Consider the following 11,305-nt stretch of genomic DNA (forward strand, 5'->3'; position numbering starts at 1 on the left):
GAAATAATACAGATTTTAACTCTTCATCTCAAACTTCAGAAATAATTCTTTAAATGTTTTTAGTTCCTTACCTATTCAATGGAATCAATAGTTTTTTATGGAGTGGTTATCTGGGGACAATACGGAAAGATATAATTTTGCAGATAAAGGGTGACTTTCCTGCTGGGTGACCTAATAAAAACAGTAGTCAGTGGTATACAACCATGTGTGTTGAAAACTGCAAACTCTCTCAGTTGCCCAGAAATTTATCCCCCATTTCATATTTTCTTCCCTTTTTTCCTTTCTTGTTTATTTTCACTGAAAATGGTTGGATTTGAATGAAAAAACAACAAAAATAACAAAGGCAAAAAATTACTTGCTTTTTTTTCTAACTCATATTAGAAAAATTAAAAAGTTGTCTAGATAAGCCAGTACAGTGGTCATTAATTTCATACATACTCATCTCTCCTTATGTAGGTCATAAATGCTTCAGAGAGGCGGCTGCCATTTCTTTTCCTGCTCATTCACAATACATTAAAATTTTTACAACCCAAAATTTAATCTCTCATTTCAAACAAGATATTAGGTGCTATGACTAAAGAAGACATTTTCTGTGAAACAAAAGCACATGAAGAGCCACTAAAAATGCTGTTCTTCCATGACTGCCCTTCACCATTGGCCCTTTTCCACAACTCAAGTGTTGTGATTCCAAGTATTATGCTATTATGTTTTGTGTACCTTTCATAAAAGAAACCACTTTTCTCTCAAGTCAGTGAGTGGTGAAGTCTCAGTTACTGGACAGGCTTGACAACTGATTATACTGCCAGCATAAACAAACAGAACCCTCAGTAAAGCATTTTATGGGTTGTTATTCTATCTTGACATTCCAAATACCCTCCAATGCCTCTTTACAGTTGCTCAGATACCATTGGAGTCCTTGGAAATCGGCACGTTCACCAAGACTCAGAACCAAAAGTACTGGTCAATGAATAATTTATGGTGGGAAACAACCACACAAAGAAGACAGAGAGAGGAACTGGAGGCCCTCAATATTCTGGACACAGACAGGTCTCCTACCCATCTTCTTTTTATGCAGAAAACCCTACTACAGTAGGCTGTAAATTAAAATCTAATGAAATGAAAAGGACAAATTCGAGCTTTGTATAAACCAAATTTAACTCAATACATTGAACAGAACTAAGTGGCTACAAACAGGATCTCAACCTGTACTTTAGAAGTTATCTACTCTAGAAAAACCTATTTTATTGCCCATTACAAGGAAAAGTTTTCCTTCAACTTTTAATTCTAGAATATTATTCTATTATTTTATAGATCTTATTTGAGATAAAGAATTCTAAACAGCAGTGAGAAAACTCACAACATGTTTCCTGACTTAGAAACTATGATCTTAGTTGAAAATACTCAACATGGTTCTTTTTCAACTTTAAATTTAAGCTTATCTTTAACAATCTTTCTACAAGGCATATCCATGCTGGTAGATAATTAGTCACAAATGGATGTGTTCTAACTGAAGGAAGCCACCATATCGGTGCACAGATTCTTCATTCTGTCTAGCTTTGGATAGATGTGGAAGTGTAGAACCTGGCAAGGATTTCATCACAGCAAAATAATTCATTATTGCTCCTATACCAGCCAGTAATCTATCTGTTCCGCTTCATACCATTGAAACACTTCGACTTTGAACTCAAGAATATTATTCTATTATTTTATGGATCCTTTTTGATATGCAGATCTCAAATAGAACCTTATAGATAGATTAGATAGATATCTCAAATAGATCTCAGATCACTGGTGGTGTATCTATGTGTATCTATGCCAACAAATATCAGAGATGAGAAAGTATTTTCTGTCCTTGGAGCCAAGTGCAAGATCTTGCATCTACACACCTGGGCTCTTTTCCATCTGCCCTAAGCAGAGCAACTGCATCTAAATTACCTATTAGGAATGGTCCCTAAAGTGCCGTATCTCCCCAACCACTTCACAGCAGACCCTGTGGAAGTGGCACATGGCAGAAACAAAGAAAAGCATTAAAGAGCACATACAACACATTACCAGTGCTCAACCTGTGCTTGGACACTTTCATGTACCAGTCTTCTGGAGGACTGTGATAATGGCATAGTCTCTATACTAGCATAAAGGCATCATACCTTTTATAAAGATAAAGCTATTTTTACATATGATTTACTTACCTGGTTTTCAGAAGTTTTAAAATGTTGCCTCACTGCAGCTAAAATATCTTCAGTTTCATTCCGTGAAAAATAATAACAGTCTTCATCATGTCTTAAACTAAGCATACTCTGTAGGTAAAATTTATAATCCTTATTATTCAAGCTGAATTCTGAAGAACACATATCTCTACGATGAAGAATGTAGTAGAGAAGAATAAGAGAAATTCTCTCAAATACTTCTTCACTGAGATGGTCTTCTAAATCTCCTCCAGCTATTAGTAACAAAGCATCTGGTTCAAGGCACTGTGAAGAAATAAAAATAAATGGAAATTCAACTCAAGTGACACCCTGCCAGGCATGTGCAAATACAGTTAGGACGGACAACAGGAGAATACAACTTCTATACTTAAGGGATCAAACCCAAAACTACACAGATGCAGGCTAATGGAATGGCAGGAGGGTGCAGGTAGTTCATTGCAGTTCTATAGCTGCAAGATCACACTGTGGGTTTTTTTGCAGAGCCCCTATTGTTTCTAAGAAAAGTCAAATGTCCTAGAGATGGAGCTTTCAGCAACCTGGTCTATTGGAAGGTACCCCTGCCATGGTACAGGGAGTGGAACGACATGATCTTTAAGATCCCTTCAAACTCAAACCATTCTATGATTCTATTCCATAATTCTGTGATTTAGCGGTTTGAGACTCCCTACAATTAGGAATAATTCCGATCAATCATTGTAGAGAGCCAAAACCTTCTGCTGGCTGCAGCAGATTACACTTCTGGTTATAAATCTATTATGAATTAGGGCTATTCATATTTTCATCTGTGCATTCTACATGCGTTTACATTATAAGATAAGAACAGTTGCTGAACTGTCGTTAATTGAGGCTATGTAAACAGAAGTTATACCATATTCAATGCACTGCTGAGAGACATAATTGAGCCTGTAATCACACAGCTATTTTTATGTTTCTCAATGAATTCTGTTAAATGCAACAATGAGATTCAGTGCAGAGAGCCAGCACAAGGTCTCAACCCCATTTAGTCCTTCAAATGCATTTCAAGAGGGACTGAAATTACATCTTCACCCTGTGCGGGCTTTAAATCTGAGCACAGAATTTTTAATATGTGTGCGTGTGTATATATATATATGTGTGTGTTTGTGTGTGTGTGTATACATATCTATCTATCTATCTATCTGTCTGTCTGTCTGTCTATCTATCTCTCATTTTTTTCTTGATATAAAGACACTTTATAGAAACTTTTCCGCTCATACAAATGTTAGTCTGTAAATTAGACCAGAAGACTAATAGAGGCCTATCTCAGGCTATGGCAAATAAGACACTGAAGTCCAAAATAAAGAATCTTTCTTGAAGAGATCTTTTAATGGATGTTATTAATTCTGTATCTGTTTTTTCTAACAAACTCCTTTCCTAGCATGTTATAGATGTGTCAGCTAATCTCCACAGTAATAGAGCAGCTGAGCTGTACATTTCAGAGAAGACACTATAACCTATGATATAACATGGGAGGATCAACACTGCATTCTAATAAATTAATGAATCCAGACAGAATCCAGTTTGTCAGAATAAATTTTTTGTGGCTACAAGCATGATGAGTTGTTTGATGGGGCTCACCTTGTACATTAGGTCACTGTCCTACACTGAAGCTGGGTTAATGAAACAAACATTGTCATGTTCAGAAGCCAAAGTTCCTTGAAGGAACTGAGAGAGCTGCTACTTTTTAATATGAAGAATTCTAACAAAAATTCTCAAAATAATGAATCTAAATAGATATTAATAGCCAAATTAACTATTTTAACTATACATAGACTAGATTATAGTATGATTCACTGTATCCTGTCCTACCTACATTGCTTATCAAGGTCTTTAAGTTTAACTTTTCTTAATGCAAACTCTGAGAATTATTCTTTGGACTAGGAGGAGTCTATTCTGTTTTCTGTCCCAAAGATCTCAAGTTAGTCAACCAGCCTTTATGAACACTCAGTAGTAATACAATAAACATATGGCATGAAGTGGAAAATTTTCAAATATTTCTGTAAGATTTTAAAATTCATTGAGGATAAATTACAATCAGTGCATTGTTTGCTCTTGCAAGTAAGATGACTGAAAACTTCTAATTAGAAGGAAGCAGATGCACTGTAAAAGATGCAATTGCTCCATAGTATATGGGTAGCCCATAGTGAGTGACCCTTGAAAATATTTTAAGAGGATATGAAGTATTTCGTCACTTGTTTTGGTTTTTTTTTGTTTGTTTGTTTCTTAGTTTGGGGGGTTTTTTGCTCCTACTAATATTTTTACAGGAATAACCATCCATCCTTGATTTAGAAATGATTATTTCCTACAAAAAATAGAAGCCCAGAACTTGGGCACAGAAGCCTGAGTTTCTTCTGTTTAGGTGGCCAGAAGTTCAAAAAATTTTTTTCTTACCAATGCAAGAAATACATGACTGTTGTGTACTTAGGAGATAAAGAAAGGCTGTTCAATAGCTGCCAGCCCCTGCCCAAAGAGTCTAAGGGCCACTACATAACAACAAACCAGAAGAGGGTCTAAAGAAAGTGTTAAACTTCACTGCTTTTAAATGCCCACTAGAGATATCATAAAAACCAAAATAAAGAAAAGAAAGTCTGAAAACAGACATGTGGTATAAACAGAATCCTGGATTTAGAAGGGAAATTGAATCTGAAATCAATTAGTGATTCCCAACAATGAAGTATGAGGAAGAAAATGCCAAGCTAAGGTGGGGCATTCTGTTTCAAATTTTGATGAACTTGAAGGATAGTTCTTCTTGCACAGTTTTTGCTGTCTTGGTTTACCAAACCTTGTTAAATCATCATGGAAGATTTCAGCATAGTGCCATGTGGGCTCCACGTGACTGAAAATGCCACGTCCCTTGCAAGGGTTTCCTGCAGAAAACCATGATCCTGTGGTGCTGGCACAGAAACACTGACAGTGTAGGGTGTGTCCAGTGTTTCTGACACAGACAGCAGATGACACTGAGGAGTGCTGAAAATGGTGAAAGTCCTCAAAGTCCTCCTATAGAAAATTTCCAAGATGAAGCATGAACAGAGCAGCAGTACTGACCAAAGTAAGCCCCAGGTAAGTTTCCCTTGGATTTTGTCCATCCAAGGACACAGTGGGCAAGCTCTCCAAAAATACATTACAAATACAAGAAAAACCATGCCACTCAAAAAGAAAAGCAAAAAGGGCAAACAAAAACCTAATTCCCTGTTTTGTGAAGTTTAGAAGAACTATATACCCATGTTTAATACACTGTCAATTTTCAATCTGGGCCCATGTCTGATGCACATTTGTTGCCCATGTGTGAATAATCTCCTTCATAAAAAAATTATCCATTTAGGTAATGACAGGCACCTACATATATATATGTATGAAATTTCACATTTCGGCTTGTATGAAAAATGGAAGCATTTTTAGAAAGGGTCAATTAAGTGAGTGTCTGTCTGCTGCAAAGGATAAAAAGATCCCCACTTCATTGGCTTGGCAGATTGCTGAGAACAGTACCTTGTAAAAACATTCACCTTTCAGACTATCTTCATAAGTGCTGTATAAAGTGACACTGCTGTATGTAGGTCACTGAACAGTTCCAGAGCCACAGTAATGAAAGCCAAGGCTGACCAAGCCCTTTGTTGTCCCTTTCAGCTAAGTTGCTCAGTAACACTGTCCCTGTCCTTTCTTCATTGAATCAGGACTGAGTTCTGAAAATATTCTCAAGCAGACAACCAATCCCTCTGTGCAACTGCACCCTGGACTACTTCCAGTTTCAATTTGGATTTGTGGATTCATTGTTCTGCCTTTCATTTTCCTTGACCTGAACTGCTTACAAAACCCTCCCCTTAATCTTGAATATTTCAGTGAAGTGGCACATAAATCTCAGACAATCCTGTCTGGGTTTTATTTTTATGAACTAAAATCCAGAACAACAACAAAAAAAGGTCCCCAGTGTTTACCTGTCTTCCCACAGTGGAAATCCTGTGCCACCAATTCAAGCTCACGCTTTTATTGTTAGACCAGGTTTCAGTGGAAAATTTTTTGTTGGAAAACAAACACTTGGGAACTTTAAAAGGAATGTCTGTCATGTTTAGAATATCTCTTCATGAGTCAAACAATAAATAATAATAATTCAAAATGAAACAAAGCAGGGCCAATTTTTTTTTGCTCTAACAAGTGTTTTACATGTTTAGGTATTGTATTCAGGGCAGTATCACTCTGACAAATGTTAGAACTCACTGATGATCCTGTAAAGATATCCCTCATTAATTGAAGCACTAACCAGATTACAATCCTCTTGCATGCCATAAATCCGCTGTGGGCACTCAGCTCTCTCCAGTAACATTTTGACCAGTTCTCGTGAGTGGTTCATGTGGAGCTCAGTGTTTTCAGCTGAGAGAATGCGTAAAACTTCCACCAGAGAGCCTCTGCTGGGAGGATTGCTGCCATCCTGCCCATGCTCTTCCCCAGGCTGTCCTTCAGCAATGAGCACGCTGAATATGAAAGCAGAACATACCACCCCAAGAGCTGGATGCTTGGTCAGAAAACACATCTCCTCTTCCAGCAGTGCGTGACCTGCACTGAATGTTGGATTGTTGTTTGCACTTCACAGCTTAAACTGGAAACCTGAAGAATCTGAATGGTAAAGGGGAAAAAAACCCAACCTTTTAATTAGTGCAAATGCAATATGTTCGAAAGGATTTATTAATTGGTTGGCTAAGCTGATTTGCAGTGACAAGCTGTTTTCTAACAACAGGGAGCCTGTAAGGGCTTTACAGCACAGAACAGCAGGAAACTAAGACAACCATGGCCTCAAAACTTCTTTAGAATTACCAACAAGAGGTTGTCTCAAAGTGCCCTTCCCTGCCTTAAAAATAGTCTATGGCTTTCGTTTCAGTGTTATGTTATTGAATTCACTAATAATTATTTTCAGTAAGAATAGGAAAATACCATGGCTTTGACTTTCATTTCATCATGAAAACAGGTTTTTAGTAAACAAAAAAACCTGTAAATAAATATTTCTAGTCTAATACTAATATGAATGTGCAGTAATTATGTTACATAGCAATGACATAAAGCAGGTCACATTGACAAAACACTTTACCAACATTACTAAAATCCAGCTATACAGCACAAAAAAAAAAGGAATAGGATGCACTTAAAAATCGGTGACCACTACTCAGATGGAAGAATTACATAACTGAGGTTAAAATTTCATTCAAAGAACTCAGTGAATAAACAAGACAAACAAGCTTAACTTGTTAACTCTAGGTGCAAAAGACATTTTGTACCATAAAAGATTCTCTCTTGTCACAATCCTTCCTAATAAACCACTCCTTCTGCTTTAACAGTAATCTATCAAAGCATAAGCAATGTAAAAGAGTTTTGTTTCTGTTTTCCACAGAAGTTTTGATTTTATTAATGGGCAGTGACATACATATTCAGATAGTAAGCCACATATACATTCATCTTCTTTGAACTACAATATGATACATGTGTCTTATTTTAAAGGAAACTCTTATAACAAAGTATTTAAAATTGAAAAAGAACTGTTGAATTCAAATGAGCATTTAGATAAAAGTTAGTATGTTTTTAGATATTAGGAAATCTTTCAGTGTTTAGATATATTTCACTGTTAGCAACTAAGAATATGCATCATTGTTACAAGGACATTATAAGCATTTATTTCTAAATATTATTTTCTTACCTTCTGAAGGGAAAAAGAATGCTTGTGTATCTAGCTTTGTGGCCTTCTGAATCCTCAGAAGTATTTAGCTGCTGGAAGTCCAATGTTTTTAAAATTCCTTGATGGTGCTCTGGAAGCTGGAGAGGATTAGTTTATTGCTGCCTTGAAAAGTTTTCAGTTGCTATGGAGAGAGCTGCCCTTAAGGTAACAATGGAGGTGGATAGGAATTAGTACATGTTCTTCTTGTACTTGCTAGTTCTAAGCATTGCATTATTGAATTTATTTCACATATTCTAGTAGTTGTCATTTTATGTAAATGGTCTATTTTAGAAGTACAAGTTGTTTAAAATCTACTAAAGAATGTATTTTCTTATGATGGATAATATATGCAAGCACTCATAATTGTTCTCTGTGTTACTAAATTATTTGATCAATTCTACAACAAACCTGAATTTTGTTTTTTTATTAATATATTACTACTTTTTGAAAATATAAGAACACAATAGAAACCTTTTCAAGCACATACATAGAAAAATGGTATATTTTCTTTGCAGAACACCGCCCATAGAAAACAGCCTCTTTCATCTCCACTTATGCTGTGTCACATTTGCACCAACTGAAAAAGCTGGGATAGCTCAGACTGTGGTGAAAAAAAATGCCATCCACCCACTCAGATTTTCCAGAGGGACGCTGTTACAAAGTTGACATTTATATCACCATGCCATTACAATATTACTGCACTGGAAGTTAGTGAAAACTGTCACGACTGACAGATTTCTACAGAGACTGGTACACCAGTCACATCATTCTCCCACCTTCCAAACCTTCCGTGCTGTTATAAAGGATCTCAGCTGGCTCAACAAATCCTGTGAAGCAGTAAGCCTGTAGTAATACAAACATCATAATTCTCTTTAAAGCTAGATTAACAAAAACTCCTGGGTTCTAAAATGTCTGTAATGTCCTAAAAGGTGGTGAGCTCACAGGGAACAGCCTTGTTTTAGCAAGACTGAGAACTGACAACTGATGTTGACTATAAAAGAATTCAACTGACAACCCCAGCTTGAGGGAAGTGTAAAATGTAAACAAATGTTCTCAGAAATGCAAAGTACAATTACATGTTCGGATTCTTGCATGATGAAGGCTGAGTATTTAAAAAATAAGTCCTACTTTTAAATATTCTTTTATTTTACATCTCAATTTACAAAAAATATTTATCAAACAAACATTTCTAAATATATCATTTTATGTAAACAAGAATTACAGAAATTTTTCATATAAATATTTTTATGAGAATGAATTGAAAAGCAGAAACACATGATAATATGTATTTCCTCTGGCTTTTATATAATTTGTACTGTCAAACAAAGCTAACCATGTCCAGATTTGTTCCACTAATAAAAATAATTCCTCAGATAATGGGGGAATAGCTTCCAGCATTTAATTCTGGGGATTGCTCAATCTCCAAACAAACATAGAATAGGTTTATCTGTATATAGTTTGATGTTTTGTGTATAAATACAAATTGAAACTAAGAATTCATTCCATCCAGTCAAAGTGTACAAACAGAAGGTGAGTTGTTTCAGTTTACTGAGAAAAGCTAACATTTAAAAACACATTTGACGATTCACAACTATTGAAAACCCCTGAGAGATTTGCATAATAGTACTGGCTAGAACTTGCTTTAACATTTCTGTTACAGAGAGAGATGGTAAAAAAAAGAAAATATTCAGTACATTAAAAAACAAGAGATAATAATTGGTACAGGCTAATATGGTTGATCTCAAAGGGGAAATCACTTCCCTTTTTACGATTAAGTGTTGCAAACCTCTTCTGACTTGGAAATTAACTTCTTCTCAGTTGTGGCAAAATCACTGACAGTGACTCAAGGCTCACCCTCTGATTTTACCCTTGACACTGTGTTTTCAGTCATGCCACTGTTATTAAAGAACTATTCTGTCTACACAGCACTTGCATTACTTCTTCTGAAGTAATTTCTGGTATCAGCAGTTGCTAAGTCTTTTCTTCAAACCCTTGTGCAGCAGCATTATTGCCCCACTACCTACCCATCCTGAAGCTGTGCCAACTGATCAAATGGGACCACAGAGCTGTGCAGTTATATGCCCATTAGAAATTTACTAAAAAATTACAGATGAAAGCAAATCACTTACACAGTTTTATATCTTATAAACTCCCAAAGCACCTATCACTAATATTGTAACTCATGTGTTATGAGGCTAACATTTTGACTCAGATTTTCTGCATGAGTTTTGGAGAATTTTGATAAATGGGAAAAAAACTCCATGCACAATGCTCATAAGCCAGAGACTCTCCATTTACTGTAGAATGATAATATGCATGGAAGAAACAACCTCGAGAAGAACTGGAGAACTGGGATAACTCAGAGTCAAGTATATTACCATTCAAACATGAAAACAGACCCTATAGCAAAACCAAAGGTAAGATGAATTTTGTGATTAAATTAACAAATTTTAAAAAATATTATTGCATTTTACATTTACTTACATACCTTGACATGTTAAAGCAAAGACCTGAGACCAGAAATTAAAAAAAAAAAAAAAAATCAATATTTTAAAATTAATTTGAACAATTACCATGCTGGGGAACTTGCAAGAAAGTAACTGACTGCTGACAGGCATAGGTGCATGACCCAGGAAAAAAGGTAAAAGAAGAAATAAGTTAAAAAGAGGAATGATAAAAATGTGAACTTCTCAAAACTCTATTTCATTACCAAATTCATGATCGCAGACAGCTGCATATAACTTTCTTTCCACCCACAGATATGATCTTTTATGATTTAGAAAGCTCATAGAGTAATAACTTATGGTCTTAGTGAAAAAGGAGTGGAGGCAATTAAGAAATGGCATAACCAGACATAGAACATGAAGCAAGGCTTCTCTGGTTACAGGGGTTTATTTAGTTTGTTAGTTTTCATTTTAAGCAAACCAGTAAGACTAACTGAAGCTTATCTGGTTTCTCCCACCTTCACAGCTGCTGTGAGAATTAAAACAAGTTGCCCATTCACAAATGCCATGAATAACTGCACTCTGCAATTTACTGGGTTTCAAACAGTTGGTGAATAAATTGCATAGGAATAGAAAAACTCTTTAGAGGACTCTCTCTGAGATGGCAAGGGCATTTGCATGAGCCCTACCAACATGACAAATAGCTTTATTTTAGTTTTACAGTAGAATGGGAAAGGACGTAGGCATAATTTTTGCAAGACCCCTGCTGAACTTCACATCATACTGGGTAATGCAGCTATATAGCTCTTATTTCCTCAATACTGTGTAACTTGTTTTGTTGGACTAAGCAAATGCATTTTTTTCCTTTTTTACTAATTGCAGCAATTATGGCAAATAGAAGAGAATCCTCTGGCACTCTAGATTTCCTCCATGTTGTT

General features: G+C 35.8%; 1 protein-coding gene across 2 annotated transcripts in view; it reads right to left on the bottom strand.

The window, feature by feature from the left end:
* SLC39A12 (solute carrier family 39 member 12) overlaps positions 1–7,950 on the bottom strand; it is a 34,791-nt gene extending 26,841 nt beyond the window's left edge. Inside the window, exons 1-3 of one of the 2 annotated variants that reach the window (XM_058832284.1) lie at positions 7,906–7,950; positions 6,481–6,833; positions 2,190–2,471 (exon numbers count right to left, since the gene is read on the bottom strand). In XM_058832284.1, the coding sequence (XP_058688267.1) occupies positions 2,190–2,471; positions 6,481–6,750 (552 nt within the window). In that variant the 5' untranslated portion in view covers positions 6,751–6,833; positions 7,906–7,950. Of the gene's footprint in view, positions 1–2,189; positions 2,472–6,480; positions 6,834–7,905 lie in introns of those variants that run through there. The other variant, XM_058832283.1, reaches the window with a different exon arrangement.
* Positions 7,951–11,305: the final 3,355 nt, after the last annotated feature.

The sequence above is a fragment of the Poecile atricapillus genome, chromosome 2, assembly GCF_030490865.1.
Source record: "Poecile atricapillus isolate bPoeAtr1 chromosome 2, bPoeAtr1.hap1, whole genome shotgun sequence".
In the NCBI taxonomy this organism is placed as follows: Eukaryota; Metazoa; Chordata; class Aves; order Passeriformes; family Paridae; genus Poecile; species Poecile atricapillus.